Raw genomic sequence first — 18,025 nt, 5'->3', positions numbered from 1 at the left:
TTCCTATGGTGTGGTCCATGTAAGTATTTAATATATATGAAATTTTATATAACATATTAAAATGATCTGATGTAACAAATAGACGGGGTGGATTTTATCAAAGACATATATACGGTCCCACAGAGCTTTTAGTTACCAATGAGTCGTATGAAATTTGTGTACGAGCACATCGCAACTAAAATATAATGACATGCCACGTGGCCTTTGCCAGTCCCTCCAAAGTGCGGACTGCGCTTGCTTTTGTTTGAAACCAAAGACTAACACCGAGGGACGCCGTTAGGACACTGACAGGTTGAGTAGCGAGACTTGCTACTGGAGTGACGTCACCAACTTCTGTGGGTCCCACAATGATGTATATTTTGTATCCACACCGTCCATCCATTTTTAGAGACCATTTTAAGGCATTCTTGAAAGAATTTTTTAGATCGAAAGCTCGAGTGGACCCCACCACAAAAAACAGTGGAGAGAGTGACCTCCACCATTAAAAACTTCCAAGGGCCACATAAGTTTTCGATCAAGCTGATATTTGTGTTTTCCCTTATTCAATGTCTGTTTTAACAAATGAACAAGTTGGATCTCAAATAAACATCACGGTGCACCTTAAAAGGTTTCAATGGTGAGCGTCGCTCTCTCTAATGTTTTATGTGGTGGGGTCCACTGAAGAATTAGATCTACCTCATTCTTTGGCTCATGCCCTAAAATGGCCTCTCCAAATCTATGGACGGTGTGGATACAAAACATACATTTTTGTGGGACCCACAGAACTTGGTGACGTCACTTCGCGCTACTCAACCTGTCAGTATCTAATCCACGTCCAACACCGAGCGAGTACAAGCTGGATGGATGAATTGCAACACACGTGCCAACGCACGCACCTACAAGAGATCCCTGCCATGTATCAGGTGAATCTTGTACCAATCTTGTACCAGACTAGTCCACTTATCACATGAGCCTCAAGCTAAAACTAAAATAAGCTGTGATTTTACTTCCAATCGTACATTTTATTTCTCATGGATATGGCACAAATGATAATCAAATTAATACATTTTATTGAATAAAGAAATCCCATCTTTAACCCCACAAAATGAACGGTTCAGATCTACAAAATATTTTCCAAAATCGAAAGATTTTTCTGCGCATGACCAGATTTTTGTGCCGCCACGGGTCCGTATATGACACACCCATGTAAACGTGGCACGCATGCTGCATGCACCAGAGCGAAGCTGTTCATTTGCTATTCCCAATGGGAGCGGAACGGGTGTTACTCGGGTAACTCGTTAGCGGGTGTTGCCTTGAATGTGGGGCCCACTTTGATGTATACGTTGTATATCCAGGCCGTTCATCAGTTTTTTCAGTTCATTTTAGGATAAGATAAAAAAAATGAAGCAGATCCAAACATAAATTGGACCACACGGTAGGGATTAAATTCTCACTATTAAAAACTCATTAGAGCCACAAAAGTTTTGGATCAAGCTGATATTTGTGTTTTTCCTTTATAAATATCTGCATGACCTTATGAAGGGAAAATAAATATTACAGTGGGCAGTAGGAAGTTTTTAATGGTCGGAGTTCCATGATTGTTATTTCCTTATAGTGTGGTCCACTTAATATTTAGATTTATTTTATTTTTGGGACCATGCCTTAAAATGAGCTGAAAAAAATGATGGACGGCGTGGATATAAAGCACATAAATCAAGATGGCCCTTTGGTAAGGACAACACCTACTACGGTGTTAACCCGGTTAACACCTCATCTGCTCGCATTCCCAAATGGTGGTCCAAAGATAACAATGCCTTTATTATCTGATCCATTCAGCTGCCGCAACAATTGAACACCAAATTAACGGTTGAGATTGTCCGATCAAATAAAACTTTCTTCAGTGGCCAATCAACGATTGATCCAGAAGATCCACGGTTGTGATTATCATCCGCTCACTACACGTGTACGGTTCACGATATATGGCCGACCAGAGCTTTTTATGCGTCCCTGTTCTTCAACCTGCGACACGGAGAGAGAGGTTAAAACGGCCGCGCGTTTCGTGCAACAACCGTTACTTTTTAGTTTTTACTGGAGTTTCAGCCATACAAAGCCTTGTGGATCTCACTACGATTTTTCAGCCAAATCCACTCCGTCCATCAGTTTCGCCAGTTCAAATTACAATAAAACCTCGAAAGTGAACCAGATCCAAGATTCTCGTGAGCCACACCGCAAGTCATAGTTGAAATAAACTAACACCATTGAAATCTTAGTGGGAAACAGAGATAATTGCGTTTTTCCTCGTGGAAATCATATTAGGAATCGTTTGGATGGCATATAAACATCACGAAGATTTTAATGGTGGCCATTTTCATCCTTACTCTTTCCTGTATTGTGGCTCACTTGGTTCTTTAATCAGGCTAATGTTTGTAGTACAATCCTAATATAATGTTCCAAAAATGATGGACGGAATAGATCTTTTCACCAACATTGTGGTGGGCCTGTAGGCCTTTGTGTTGCAGATTTGCAGGAATCTGGACTCGGGTTGCCAGGGAAGAACATAGCATTCTCGGTACTATGTATGTGGCCGGACTCTGTGGGCTCCCTCCATGATCTATTTTTTATCCACGCTGTTCATCTATTTTTCAAGATTATTTTATCGTATGAGCCCAAAAATGAGTCAGATCCAAATCTCAAGTGGACCACAAGACAGGAAATTAACGGACATTGAATGCTCACCGTTTAAACCTTCCTAGAGCACACCATAATGTTTATTTTCCATCCAACATTTTAATAAGGTGACGAAGACATGGACAATGGGAAAACACAAATATCAGCTTGATCCAAAATATCTCTAGCTCTAAAGAAGTTTTCAATGGTAAGATTTCAATCTTCACTGTTTCACATGGTGTGGTCCACTTTAGCTTTAGATATCTATCATTTTTGGGATAATTTAATGAAATGATCTATAAAAATAGATGAACGGTGTAGATAAGATAAAAACACCATTGTGGGGCCCAGAGTTTTGCCGCGTATATACAGAGTACCAACATCAGTTCTCTGTTCGACGATGCCCGTCCCGGGTTCCAGGAACCTCCCCTCTCCCCAATCAAAATCGGAAAAAGCGCGGGCTTTTCCTCGCATTAAGGATCTCTCTCTTCCTTTCATTTTCTTTGAATTTTCTGTAAAATCTAAAAAAAAAATAAGATCTTAAATTCACAAAAGGGATTGCAGAATTCCAGATAGAAAAAAAAAAAATCCCGTTTTCCTCTTCTATGAAGAAAATAAATACGTAAAACAGGAATTTTTCTTTTTTCTCCCCTTTTCTCCTTTTTCCTAGGGTTTTGAGCTGTGAAGAATCGAAATCTGTCAAATCTATTTTCTTTCTTTTTTGTTTTTTTTCCCTCTGAGAAGCGATGAAGTTTGGAGAGACTTTCACGGAGTATCTCCACGGAGATCAGGAGCGGTTTCTTGATAAATGCTCGCACGTCCCATACAAGCGGCTGAAGAAGGTTCTCAAGAGCTGTCGGATCTGCCGCGCGTCAGCATCTTCGTCTGCAGCGCAGGACGTGGACGAAGAGAAGAGTGGCGGTGAATTGTCGCACTGCCGGTGTGAATCTTGTCCACGTACGTCTTCTTCTTATCCTGCAACATTGATTTTTATAGAGTTTGATGATTTTTTCAGTGTGTCGATCGTTCGATTCTATAATTGCAAAGATTGGTGATTGCATTGTTGAATCCGGGCCATCCAACTTATTGGCACCATCTGTTTATGACTACTCAGTCTATCTGAATTTGATGATTATGGTGCGACCCGATTATCAAGTCGATGAGATCTCCATACCTGAATTGCAAAGGCATGGACAAGAGTACACCCACAAGAATATTTGAGTAGAGAGGAAGAAATACTTTATTGATATCAACATTCTTCTTACAATCCTAAAGAAAAACTCACACTCCTCTTGCACAACCCCCTTTTATAGACCTTAGATGAATCTTTAATGAAATCCTCCCCCAACTATTAGATTGATTTGAAATCAATCTAATTGTTAATATAATCTGCCTAATATGGCAACAGGCCTAATAATGGTAAAAACAAATCTAGAAAATAACTCTCAAAATCTTCAATCATATGTTTAACTCAACCCTATATCATCCATCACATATCTCCTACAAATAATAAATTGTAGCTTTTGATATTTAGGCCCCAAATCTATAAATAAACAGTAAAAAATTAGCACATGCTGTGCCCTATGGTGGGCTGTGGGCCTGCATGGCTACATCAGATTGTCTAAGTATCTAAATACTCAATGATTCTGATAATCTTTTATGATGCTTGTCTTCTCAATCTTATAATTTGTGAGGATGAGAAATTGTCACATCCAAGCTTGGTATGGGAAAATCTCACTTATGTTAAGCTTCTAAATTGTGCAAAAGGTGTGCCACACCATGGAGGTCTACTCGGGTGAAATTCAGGTTAGCCCACTCAGTGTTTTTAGTTTCTGTATCAATGCATGTATCACACCCTTGAGATAGAAAAACATATCTGGTATCACTTGTGAAATATCACATGTATCACATAATGTATCGTTGTTTTTGAGAAACATTGGAAATTAGTCGATTTTTTCAATGAAATTCAAGGGATTTTAACAAAGACATTAACGTACACTCAAAACTCAACAAATCATAAAAAACAAGTGCACATGATAGGTCCTAAACTATGCAACTATATTCAAAATCAATTAATATAATTTAAATCATAGAAGACAAGTATGAATACACAACAAATACATTCAAAATCAAATCTGTCCTAGAATATACAATGCATTTATTTAAAAAATATATTCTAAAATTATTTTCTATATATTTTTTAATATTATAATTTTATTTTTCGAAATAAGTAAAGGAGTTTAGCTGATGTTGAGATCAACATTCAACATACACCCATAAATATATCAATATAAGGCACAAATAACATCTAGTCAATGTAATTTTTTAAAAATAAATAAAAATTTACTTATTGATATTTTTAATTTTTTTTTTTTTCAAAAATTTCAAAAAGTTCTGTCAACTGTAGATTGTCCCTCAAACACTCTTATATGGTGTTCCATACTCTTAAGCACAAGTTGAATGGATGAAATTTGGAAAATTTTAGATTTTTCCCAAGTTCTTTCGTTTTCCCCAAATTCAAAAATTGGAGGTCAAAATCTATGATTGAGCATTAAAAAACATGCAAATTCATGGATTACCAACTTCATTCTATAGATTCTAAGCAATTTAAACAAGAAAAAACAGTTTAAATTAGCAAAAACTCACTGCTTGGTTTTCTGGTACTACACACTTTCCGATCTCGATTTCTGCACCCAAATCCCATTTTCTCTTCATACAAAATGAAGAGGATCGGTTGAAATCCCGTAGCAACATAATCCCAGAGTTTATTATTTATAGAGAAAATCATTTTTTCATGGATTTTCAGCATTTTTTTTTTTCAAATTCTTTGGAAAGGCCCAAGGCAAGTGCGATATCGTTGATGCGTATTGATACATCATACATGTGATACTTATCGATGTTATTGGGGAATTTATAACAGTGATATTTTCAGAATATCGCAATGTATCAGTATATCATCATTACATTATGATAAATTGCAATATATCGATCAATACTGAGAAGTTTCCTAATTACAACCCATTTTCGTATCATTACTGTGTGATATCGATGGTATTGGCTAATATGGTCAATACTACAATCATTTGGCCCACTACCACAAGTTAGGATCTGAAATTAAAAAATGGGTCTGCCATGTTGGGCCAGGTTTTAAAAATAGGTCTCAACTCTCAATGAGTTCAGTTCAGGTGCACCATCTTCGACCTGGATAAAATCTGGTTGGACTGGGTCCAGTTAATTTCAATAGTAATCTTATATTTATTGGATATATAGAAGTATTCTGGCAATGAAAAGAGGGTTTGTGTAGCCACCATCTTCGACCTGAATAAAATCTGGTCATGCTGGTTCCAGTTAATTTCGATAGTAATCTTATATTTATTGGATATATAGAAGTATTCTAGCAATGAAAAGAGGTTTGTTTACCCATACGCATGTAAGCGAGCCATTTACACTCATATGTCAAAGTGGCACACTCATGTGAACTAATCCATCCATTTGGGTGGCCCGAGCATTTAAATGCTCTATTTGATGTGGACCTTATATGAGACCAAGGTGCAAAGACCCGATGGGTATCTGATGTGTACCCGAACCTAATCACATCTAGGTCCTCAAAAACGAGACCTGGACCTGAAAGTGGGACCTGTCCAGACCAACTCTAACCAACCTGTGTGAGGGAACTCTAGGACCCAACCCAAACGTGACCCATTGACAGCCCTACTTCAGGTCTCTATCCTTTGTTACACAATATTTTCTTTTAATATTGGTTGCCTTTTGTTCTTCCAAAAGCAGCAAAGAAGTGCTGGTAAGAGAATGGTGCATATCATTTCTTGGACTTCCCATAGTTAACACATTATTTTTTCTATGTGTAACACATGCAACTTCTTTCGTTGCTCTTGCCAGAATTGAAGTTTATTAAGGACCTGTTTGGGATCAAGGATTTTTTGTTGTTGAAAGATTGGGATCAAGGAAATGAGAATGTGAATTTGGTGAATCCATTAAATTCGTTGATTTAAATTGGATTTGGATTTGGCAAATTCCGAAGTCCAGTATTTGGGAATCAAACCACAAATCCATGGATGATCATTTATTGTAGTGGTAGAGCATCCGCTGCTAAGAAATTTCCTTTTTTGCTCTTATAAGAGTCTCATTTTGAGGATTTGCCAAGTCTTTAGATTTTTTTGGGACTTGTATGTGCCGCAAGCCATGGATTTATGGAGGCGTGATTTGGGAAATCCACGGATTTGGCAAATCCCCAATAATAAAGAAGCATAGGAGATTTGAAATCTGTGGATTTCATTAATCCCTGCCTCAAATCCCTCACCCCAAACAACCGCTAACAGGATTCTTGGTACTAAAGAATGCTTGTTTTGTAGTGTGTGATCAGATGTTCTTTTCTGAATTGACAAAGGAGGCTTCTGCAATAGCTGGCTGTTTTAGTTCAAGAGTAAGGCACCTCCTACATCTTCACGTGTCCACTGGATTGTTGAGATACATGTGGCGCCTGCGACATTGTTTCACGGATGATCAGCAAACCATGGTCAAAGAAGGGCAGTTATTAATTGAATATGTTACAATGAACGCCATTGCCATACGGAAAATTCTAAAGAAATATGATAAAGTAAGTATCTAATGGGACTATATGACCATTCCTTGGTTGCTATCTGCAGTGTTTTGCATTGACGAATTATCTGATCCTTCACTGAGGATATGTATAGTAGCCTCAGGTTCATAATTTTTACAAGAAAGGATGCATGGTTTGGTAATAGAATACCATTAATCTGATAGCAGAAATTTCCTCAATGGTAGAATTTTAACCTTTTGATTGGGGGTCTGCAAATAGGCAGTTGATATATAACAACTATGGTCCTCGCACTCAACTGAACAGGCCAAAGTTTGGATGGGTAGGATCTTCCGATCTGGGATATTTTTGGTGCATGATTCATTAACTGTGGGGCCCATCAGATCAATCGTCTGGTCACTGAACCATGGGGTGACCTTGTACAAACTGAAACGCACTAAGCATATCCTTTTTTTGATGATCATATAATTCCTCTTCGGATTTATTTTTCTGTACCATGAAACACAAAATATTCGACTGTAAGGAGGAAGAAGATTAAAATAAATCAACTGTACCTGGCAGGTGCATTGTTCTGTAAATGGCAGAAATTTCAAGACCAAGATGCAGGCGAAACACATAGAACTTTTGCAGTCACCTTGGCTTATAGAACTGGGCGCATTCTATCTAAATTGCCGTGGGTCAGATGATGGAGAATCTGGGCAGTTCTTCAGTAAATTCTCTTGTGATCTCAGTGATACTCGATCCGTAATGACATTGACACTTTCAGACTCTGTTAAGCTTGAGTACAGTCTGACCTGTGCTATTTGCTTGGTAGGGTCTCTCTTTCTGTTGAATAAAACATGGAATTTCTTATCCTGGCATCAATAAAATAATTTATTGACGTTATAAATGCTTTTCAGGATGGTAAATAGTTTTGTTAATGGAAGAAATTGAGAGCTTTTTTCAAAATTCTTGTGGGTGATTCTTTTCTTCCATTACTCATACTTAGTTCATGCTCCCATCTCTTTGAAACTTTACGTTCTTGGTACCATTTGAGACTGAGGTATGACCTTCCCATGATTTTTCAATAGGACTTTCTCTCAATGGTTCATTCTCCTCTCTCTTAGAAACCTTAGAGAAGTATCCTGGTTTTTGGTACATTTGAGACAGAAGCCTGACATACCCAGGATTTTTCAACAGGACTCTTTCTCTTAATGGTTCACATTCCTGTCTCTTAGAAACTATTGGGAAGTATCCTGGTTCTTGGTACCATTTGAGAGAACATAACCATGATTTTTCATTGGGACGCTTTCTCTCACTGGTAACTGGTTATGTTGAAGTTGAAATCTCAACAATTTTTTATTTTTTATTTTAAAATTCAAGTCCATGCTTTCATGATCATGTTTTTTTTGTGTTCATCAATATCAACTTATTTAGGATATTCTGCAATGTTTGATTTCTCTGCATGTGCTATGTCCTTTCTGTACATTTTGTAAATGGATGTCTTTTATCTTATTGGCAATAATTGTACATTTTGTCATTCGTCTCATTCGATTGCTATCTTAGGTGCTTTCTAGTTTTCGTTGCATTTTCCTTCTCTACTCATCCCTAAGTTTCAGTGGCTTTCTGGTTATTTTCTCCTGAAATTTCTTAGATATTCTAATTTATTTTTCTTTTACCTTTTTGTTGGGATGAGGGTTGCACTTACTCTTCTTTGGGTGCTGGAATCACAGGACATTGTTTTCAATCCTTATGCTCTGAGCTGTGGTCATCTTTTCTGTAAAGGCTGTGTTTGTTCTGCAGCTTCTGTTCTACTTTTCGAAGGCCTTAAGGCTGCACATCCAGAATCAAAGTGTCCTATTTGTAGAGCGGTACGTCTTATCTTGCTTTCAGTTCAAATTTTGCTGAAGGGGAAGACATTAATGTTTCCTCTCACAATAACCAGTATGGCTCTATCAGAATTATGAATATGTTTAATGTTTTCTCTCACAATAACCTGTATAGCTCCATCAGAATTATGAATATGTTTTAAACATTGTGCTTGCTACATTACAATTTAAATGTACACAGGTAAAGCTGGGAGATACTGGAAAGTGTCCAGATTAACAACTTGCATTGCTTGCGTGGTTCTGGTCATCTGATCGAGAACCTCTACTCGCTCCATTGTTGACTGTGGTTAGGTTTTGCTTGCATTTCACTGCTTCTAAAAATGAGTAGAATGTGTGTCGAGTGCATCTACATTCGTACAATGGAGGCATGATAAGCCCTGAGGCTTAGCTGATGCATGAGTATTTAACCTTGAGATGTACTCAATGAAAGGATTACCACCTTACACTGCTAAACTTTAAATTTCATATCCACGCTAGGGGCATGGCATGTGCAATGCATGTGGAGAGAGGAAGGAAGAGAGAAATCCACAGAGATCATAAGGGAGGGGAAGGACTAAGGAGAGAGAGAGACTAGCTGTGGGCTACATGCAGAGAAAGAAAAGAGACGAAAGGTATTGCGGGGTATATACAGAAGAATGCTTTTTTCGGGTAAAATCTAAGCCATTTGCAGACTTTTTGCAAGTGAAATCTAAACTATACGTTGGACGACATCCACATTTTATACTTCCCAAATTTCTGTGACTTCATTTGGGACCTGTTTGGATACGTATAAAGCACATGAAAGGAAATAATATTTCTTGAGAAACTTATTTATAGGAAACTGTGGGAAAGAGAACATTGTTTTCCTTGATTGTTTTTCAACAAGATTTTCCTAGAAATTTAGGATTTATGTTCAATTTATTTTTTTTGAAAGGTGATGATTTATTGCTAAAAACAAGCACAAAGCCAAAAAACAAGAAAGAAGAGCAGAAAGCAATAAGAAACGAAAACAGAAAGCAGCAAGAAACGAAAACAGAAAGCAACAAGAACAAACAGAAAACTAAAACCGAAAATGAAAACCTAAGAATCTAGACAACTACAACAACCAGTCCCACAACTGGCATCAGAAAAACCAAGGAGCCCAATCCCTAAAGAGCACCAGAACTCTAGAGAAAACCCATGCCACAGACACACTGATATTCTGAAAGCAGCGATTTTTTCTTTCAGCCCAAATAGCCCACAACACAGCTAAAAGAAGGGTCCTCCATTTCCTTTTCTCAAGGCCTGCCCCAGGCTCCCCATGCCATTTATAGAATAGAAGTTCCACCAAAATTTGGCATTGACCAAGAGAATCTAGCCATACGCAAAATGCTCGACCAGGCAAACTTCAGGCATTTAAACAAGGAGAGAAGGTAAGTAGGCAGATTAGAAAGAGAAGCCTTTATCAAATTCAATCTGCCTCCCAGCGATAGAAAATTCAATTTCCAATTCAAAAGCCTCCTTTCCATTCTTTCGATCAAATTATCCCAGAGAGCTAAAGGAGGTTTGCTAATGCACAGGGGCAAACCAAAATAAGAAGTGAGAAGTTTGCTTACCTTGCAACCAAAGGAAGTAGCTAGAAATACAGTTACCTCACTAGGGATATTGATCCCAAAGACTTCACTTTTAGATAAGTTGACTTTCAGCCCTAAAACAACCTCAAACCAGCAGATTATCATTCCTAGAAAATTAACCATATGATCATCAACTTCGCAAAACAGAAGCGTATCATCAGCAAATTGGAGGTGGGTGATCAAGAAGTGGAAATTTTCAACCGAAAACCTCTAAAAAGACACACATCTTGCCCCCTCGATAACATCCCACTTAGAGCTTCGGTAACAATAACAAAAAGGAGAGGGGACATGGGGTCACCTTGCCAAAGCCCTTTGGAAGCTCTGAAAAAACTAAAGGGGGAGCCATTAACAAGCACCGACAATTTTGGAGAAGAAATACAAACTCTAATACTACCCCTCCATTTAGGCCCAAAGCCTATTCTTTGTAACGGATAGTCCAAAAAGGACCAATCAACATGGTCATATGTTTTTTCAATATCCAGCTTAAAGATAATCCCCGGTTTCTTGGCTTGAGCACAAGAATGCAGACATTCATTAGCTATCAGCACACAATCCAGAATATGACGATCTTCAACAAAAGTAAATTGGAAGGGAAAGATAACCTTAGGGATTGCCATCATAAGCCTTTGTCCCAAAATTTTGGAGATAATTTTATATGGGCCACCAAGGAGGCTAATAGGGCGGAAATCCTTTTGATTTTGAGCACCTTCCAAATTTGGAATTAGGGCTATGAAGGTACTACCCAGCTCAGTCGCCAGCCTATTATTTTTAAAGAAATTGACAACAAAGGAAAGTAGATCACCCTTCAAAAGGTCCCAAAATGATTGAAAGAAAGCCATTGGAAAACCGTTTACACCAGGAGCCTTATGCGTTCCAAGACTCCACAGTGCATCTTTAATTTTGTCAAGATCCACAGGTTTTTAGAGGGCCAAAACATCCTTATTAGACGAGGATCAGAATGACATGTCATCTATACGAGGGCGAGACAACTGATCAAAAGACAATAGATTAGAGTAAAAATTTTCAATGGCTTGGCAAATGGAGCTTTTGTACGTCACAATCTCCTCACCAACACTAAAGGAGGAGATTGAGTTAGTTCTAGCCCTGGCATTGGCTACATCATGGAAGAACTTAGTATTTAGTTTATGTTCTTGGGATTTGGGTCTTGAGTAGCCTTACTCAGGTACCCAGATTTCGGGGTGTGGCATATTTTCCCCAAAGCATAGGAAAAACAAAAACTAAACTTCTCCTAGTTGTTCATTCAATCTAATCCCAGGCTTACGACTAACTTAAAATAATCCCTAAACCAATGTATCTTTTCTTTTCTGAGATAAAAATAAAATCCAACTAAAAACTCTGGATAATAGTAGTAAAAAAACTCCTAATAAGTAACTTATTGAAATGAAAGCAAATTTACATTTGCATTAGACTCCTACACCCTAACTTGTTTGGCTCATAACTTCCTCAAATCTCGTATGAATCAAGCGGTATTGGGCTCATTCTAAAGCTAACTCAATAGGCTTTCAATTGGGGCTGATTTCATGCCATTCAACATCATTTGGAAGTGGTCCTCATCACCATAGCCTTGTCCCGGCTATTTGGGTTGGCTTTTGGAATCCTATTTCACCCAAGACTCAAAACACGAATTTCCATTATTTGTTTGGCAAAGCTTGAAAAACTGGCTTCACATCAAGCCTCTTCTTTCATTGCTTCACCTGAGCTTAGGGGCAGCTGGCTCGTTGCTACCAAGTGGAGTTCCATTACATTCTATGAATACAATTCAACATTCCATGGCACATTACGCTCGCATGAACCAGCTCCCCTAGGAAGTATTAGATCAAGAAGCCTCCCCTACCACATGAAGGGAACCACGAGATCATTCATAATGGTGAATTACCAACTACCTTAAAAGCGTGTGCTAATGTCAATCCTAAAAATTCTGATATCACCAACATTCTTAAGAGAGTGGCCAACAAAATAAGTGACAAAAACAGGGTATTGTTGATTGGCACTTTGCCCCTTTCCGATCCTTTCTTGCTTCTTCAATGCATATATCAATTCTATGATGAAATTTCAAGGGACGTTGCGGACAATGTATGAATGAAGCAATCCACGATCAATTGGAGATCTTTTAAAAAAGGTATGCTAATCTGGTAGAGATTTCTCATCATTAGAGGAGTCTATATTTGCCACTGCCTCCACATTTCTGGCTGCTGCTTCCCTTCACCCATTGATCTCTAGTGTGGATGTGCATTTCTTTACAATGCTCCATATTCAAGGTGTCTTGACCCTGCTGCATGAGGTCCGGGTTAGCAGGGATAACTGTGTGAGCAGCAGCTACGTGAACTCCAGCTGCACAACAGCCTTTGCGGATGCTGCAATTGCCTTCATAAAGTGCTTGGGCACAATTTTCAATAATGGTATTGGAGCATGTTTCTGTGGATTCCAGGACATTATGCAGCAGCACATATCACTATGCATACACTGTATTGTTGTAATTTTGACTGATCTAGTCCTGTGTCAGGGATGCATATGAAAAAAGCATCATATCATTTTCCCAAATCATTCACTACAAGGTCTATTGGTTCACTACTGGCTGGATTTGGTAGCTTCTGTCACGTGAGACTGGCTTTGATGTCTACTGCTCCAGGGAAGGAAAGGGAAGGGGAGGGTCCAAATATAGCCTGTAAAATGAATTTTATTTAATCAATCAAAAGAACCCGTCTTTACTGACTCAGTAACCCATATTTGTATGGACTCAATCCCTAATCCCCAGTGAAATGAGGAAACGGACTTCAGCGGGGGCATACTCCTAACAAAATTGGTCGTCATAACCAACCTAAAAACAAGGAACTAAGCATGAAACTAGCCCAAAAATTTCTAGGCACTTGATAACCAATTTTCAAGGCTTCAGTGTTTTTTTTTTTTTTTTTTTTCAATTTACCTAAACTGGTTAAGTTGGATGCCATGAAGTGGAGTCTGAAACAACGTTCACAATGTGTATGCATGTGTCCAAAATGAAACTTGTGTGAAGTTCTAATTGTTTGAGATTTTTCAACCAAAAGGATGAAGTTCTTCTGTTAGATCATGTATGCATCAATATATGAGTTAATTCTACTGAGCCACACCATATAGGATTGCTGATTGACTCAGAAATTCATCGAGTCAGGCTCGGTTCCCAGGCACTGAGTTAGAACTCCAAACTCTAATTCCACAAGAATTTGCAAGGTTTTTACTGGTCTTTGTAATCGAAGGCATCTTCGTACTTCAATCTTTTTATTTAGCAAAATTTGTACTCTCTTAAAAAAAATACAAAGATGGAGTTTTGTGAATTGTCATGTTGAGTGCTTTAATATTTCCTATGGATATCTCTAGCAAATTATGTGGCAGAGAGATGCCAATCCCATCTATCATGATGGCTAGACAGTTTTCTCAACAGTGAGACAGTCTTTCATTTCTTTAGCATGGAGATATTCCAGCAAACAGATGAAATTAAAACCAAAGTATGCAGAATTGCTACATTTGTCCTCTGCCAGATCTTATTTTCTTGGTTCTTAAGCATGCAGGTTGGAGTATATGCTGATTCAGTACACATGACAGAACTGGATTTGCTCTTGAAGAATAGGTAATGGAATATACAATAATGCTTTCTTTCTTTCTTTGTTTATTATTATTATTATTATCTAATGATCACTTATAATGCATTTCATGGGAGGAACAAATACAGTACAACGCATACATGCCAATGTGTCAGATGTAGCTAGCTATGCGAAAGGTGGACTCCACCACGAAGATCACCAAGTACAAAAATCAAGCTAGTCCATTCATCAGGTGGGATTCACATGTATGAAAATGACGGGCAGTTTAAACTATATTTTCTGACAGTCTGATTCAATGTACATGTGTGACCCTGATGACTAGGCTGCTGTGAGTTTTGCACCAGGTGATCTTTGTGTCGAATGTGGATGGAAGAATGGAAAGATAATAACTGAGATTTGACAACAAGAGGAAATTTCACCCCCTATTCCTACGTAGATCCCAACTGTGGGGATGTATAGACCCTTTGCAAAGAAATGAGAGAAGAAAAGTCTTACTCTTCTAACATCCAAAAGTGCTTCTATTGGTTCCAACTCCAATTCTTTGTACATATGCACACATCTCTGGATCCCACATGTGGTGTAAAAGAAACACTAAAACACAATATTTACTAAAGTTGTCCACTTTTGACATTAATAACTGTACTAAAAATGGACCCAGTTGCTAACCAATGACAGGCCTTTTAAAGGATTCCAACTTCTTGGAAACTCTTTCCTACAAAATAGGATACATAATTACGTAAGAACTATCTTTCCTAAAACATAGGTGTTTTGCTTAGCTTCAAAGCCGTGCCCCCATATTGTGACAGATAAAAGCCTAAAAATTGCTTAACACAAGGTTTCTTTTGCACATGGGGCCGCTCAAACCGTCTACGCTTCTTAGAAATCTTATTCTTTTCTGATGATGAGTGGGGGGTAGTATATTTGCCTACAACAGTAGCCTATTAGGGGGCCACCTGATGAGTGGGCTGCCTGGCGAGTTGGCCTGCCTTTTGTGCTTGGATGTCCTACAGAAGTGGCACATTGTCAAATGTGCAATCATTGCATGTGACTTCACATTCAGTGCATTAGGGGCAATCATTCCTCTATTCTTAATGTATTTATCTAGCTATTTTTCTACAAATCTAATGCTTTTACAAAATAGTACTAGTATTTGAAGAGCTAGAGCCATGTATGTTCATCCCCCGCTATTTTAAATGGCAGTGACTCATCCACCACCCAAATCGTGGGCCCTATTGTAGAAGCAGCGATTTCTGAATTAACAAGGGATGGCATTAACCATTACTTCTTGCCCATTTTGGATCACTGATAATTTCCTTTTCTGCTGTCCATCTGATATTTGAACAGTCATGAGTCATTCAGTCGGTGTGGAATTCATGGAGGCCCACAGTATTGACAGTCTAGACTGATGTACTTGCATGCAACATACAGTCACCACCTTTTAACATGGTGTAGCTAAGCATACTGTGGAGTCCAACTCATGTTGTAACAGTTGTATCATTATATACTGCACAGACATGTTATGTCTGTCAGGTTGCTGTCCGGCACCTCAAGTCCTCATCTACAGTTGCATGGATCATGAAAAATACTTTACAATCTTTTTCATGGTGAGAATCAACATATTGACGGTTAAGAGCATGTGGGCGGTTTAAATCATTTAACTACGTCCTACATGCTCATCAGCAAACTATGCATCTGTGGGTGAGCATGTCCCAACAACCCCTCATTCTCAGCGTGCTCATTGACGTTCACTTCATCATTCAGATGCAAAGCTTACTGGAAAGAGAGGATGCGAAGTGAGCGGGCCGAGATGGTGAAGCAATCTAAAATGTATTGGGATTCCCAGACGAAATTCGCAATTGGGTACTAGCATCAGCGGCTTTTTTCTTTTGGTTCTTGAGAAGTGAAAGCTGCAAAGAGAAGGGGCTATGCTAGTAGAAGATGACATGGGTCTTGATGACCTTTTCATATTTTGAGGAGGCAAGTAAGACTTCATAGGATTTCTCTTCATTCATTGCTTTCATATTCCTTTTTTGTGGTCGGTTCAACCAACTCTTACAGAAAATAAGCTGGCTATTTTGCTGAGATGATGATGCTTACGAGTGTTCTAGATGGCGGTGGATCATCTACTCTCCATGTTTTGTCACAGGAATCCACACCATATAAATTTTGTGCCATGTAATGGATTGAGGATAGTAAAAAATATTGTGCTGATATGATGATCTTATCCATCTGTTTTTCCCATTGAATGTGGGATGCTGACCAGTTTATTTCTTGCAGTCCATTTGATGTCGGCCAATTGGACAGTTATAATTGTTGGATTACTGTAATTTTCAGGCTGTGCTCTGTCAAGTGGGCCCCAAAATTCAGGTGAGCCTCTATGGGGGATGATGAGTTGCCATATTTTATAAAGTTGTAGTGAAAAATGCATAGTCATGTCATGTATTATGGTGAAAAATTATGTGAAGTTGATCATACCCATACATCTGACTGTTCACATGGAAAACAGTTATGTCAGTTCAAATTGTTAGCCCTGCTGTGGATGGAGAATAGCCTGAAAATTGGGCTTTGTGGATATTGAATTTCAAGAAATCCCTGTTTGCCCTTCGAAATGTCTGTGGCAACATCCAATGGTTGGGATCCTCTGATCAGATCTTTTGATTGGCTGATCCATGTTGTGGGTCACAATTCTGAATTGTCAGGATTGATGAACATGCATGGCGTGTGTCTCTCATCTCTTCCTTGAGGCTCTCATCTCTTCCCCCTTTGTTAGAAGATGGCCTTTTTTCTTTTTCCTTTTAATTTCTTTCTTTTCTTTTATGCCCTGTCTGGGATCAAGGAATGAGAATATTGGTAAATTCACAAACTTGTTAAATTCATGGATTTATATTGGATTTGGATTTGGCAAATTCCAAACTCCATTGTTTGGGAATCAAACTATAAATCAGGCAGTTTTTATTGCATTGTAGTGCATTTATAACAAAGGGAATTGTTTTTTTCTTTTTTCTTTTTTGAAGTTTCTCATTTTGAGGATTTGCCAGTCCGTAGTGTTTTTCAGGATTGGATTAGCCCTAAATCATTAGTTTATGGAGCTGTGGATTTGGCAATTCCCCAGCATAAACAAATAGGGAAAATTTGAAGCCTGTGGGTTTCACAAATTCCCACTGCAAAATCCTCACCCCAAACAATCCAAAGGCGTTCACTGAGTGGGATCCTTGGCCATGTTGCATCTAGGGAGTGTTAGAACCTCTTGGGAAACCAAGCTGGACCATTTTTTTTTCCAGAGCTTGTTATTTTCTTGCGTTGGTGGATTATTCAAAGAAAGAAATTTTTTACTTTTGCCAGCACATACTAAAATGGACCGTCTTGATTTTGGGCTAAATAACATGTACAAAACTTTGATGGTATGGCTGAGAATATTCAACTTGGATTGGGCTCAACCCACACCTAACTGGCCCAACCCAAAATTTTGGTCGGGGGGGTTGCGTTGGGCTGGGTTCATGTCAGGGTGGCTCGTGTTGAAGCCTAGGGCAACCTGATATAACCAAATACGAACTTTATATTAGTCTTTTATTATTAATACCTTGATTACATGCATTTTACAATGGTCCTATTTCAACAAACAAGTGTTCCCTAATCAGAGTTTAGGATTGTTTTGCCTCTGTTGTGGGGACTCACTGGGGCCCACATGCAGAGTTTTCTAAAATTTGAGCCGTCTGTTATACCAGGACCACCACCATATGAAAA

At 38.5% G+C, this 18,025-nt stretch overlaps 1 protein-coding gene across 9 annotated transcripts; it reads left to right on the top strand.

The window, feature by feature from the left end:
* The first annotated feature begins 3,070 nt into the window (after nucleotides 1–3,070).
* On the top strand, nucleotides 3,071–16,890 carry LOC131249160 (probable E3 ubiquitin-protein ligase BAH1-like 1). 9 transcript variants are annotated; one of them, XR_009172688.1, is made up of 8 exons: nucleotides 3,071–3,603; nucleotides 7,017–7,261; nucleotides 7,784–8,032; nucleotides 8,935–9,072; nucleotides 9,272–9,376; nucleotides 9,568–9,738; nucleotides 14,249–14,307; nucleotides 16,043–16,119. XR_009172688.1 is itself a non-coding variant. In XM_058249757.1 (6 exons), the coding sequence occupies exons 1-6, from the start codon at nucleotides 3,393–3,395 to the stop codon at nucleotides 16,650–16,652; spliced, it is 939 nt and encodes a 312-aa protein (XP_058105740.1). In that variant the 5' UTR covers nucleotides 3,071–3,392; the 3' UTR covers nucleotides 16,653–16,890. The 9 variants fall into 9 exon arrangements, 6 of the variants coding, with proteins under 6 accessions (XP_058105740.1, XP_058105739.1, XP_058105741.1 ...); XR_009172686.1 differs by lacking the exons at nucleotides 9,272–9,376; nucleotides 9,568–9,738 and adding an exon at nucleotides 16,616–16,890 and having other exon boundaries at nucleotides 16,043–16,262; XR_009172689.1 differs by lacking the exons at nucleotides 9,568–9,738; nucleotides 16,043–16,119 and adding an exon at nucleotides 16,616–16,890.
* Nucleotides 16,891–18,025: the final 1,135 nt, after the last annotated feature.

This window comes from Magnolia sinica, chromosome 6, assembly GCF_029962835.1.
Source record: "Magnolia sinica isolate HGM2019 chromosome 6, MsV1, whole genome shotgun sequence".
Classification (NCBI taxonomy): domain Eukaryota; kingdom Viridiplantae; phylum Streptophyta; class Magnoliopsida; order Magnoliales; family Magnoliaceae; genus Magnolia; species Magnolia sinica.
This window is presented reverse-complemented; position numbering and strand designations above follow the sequence as displayed.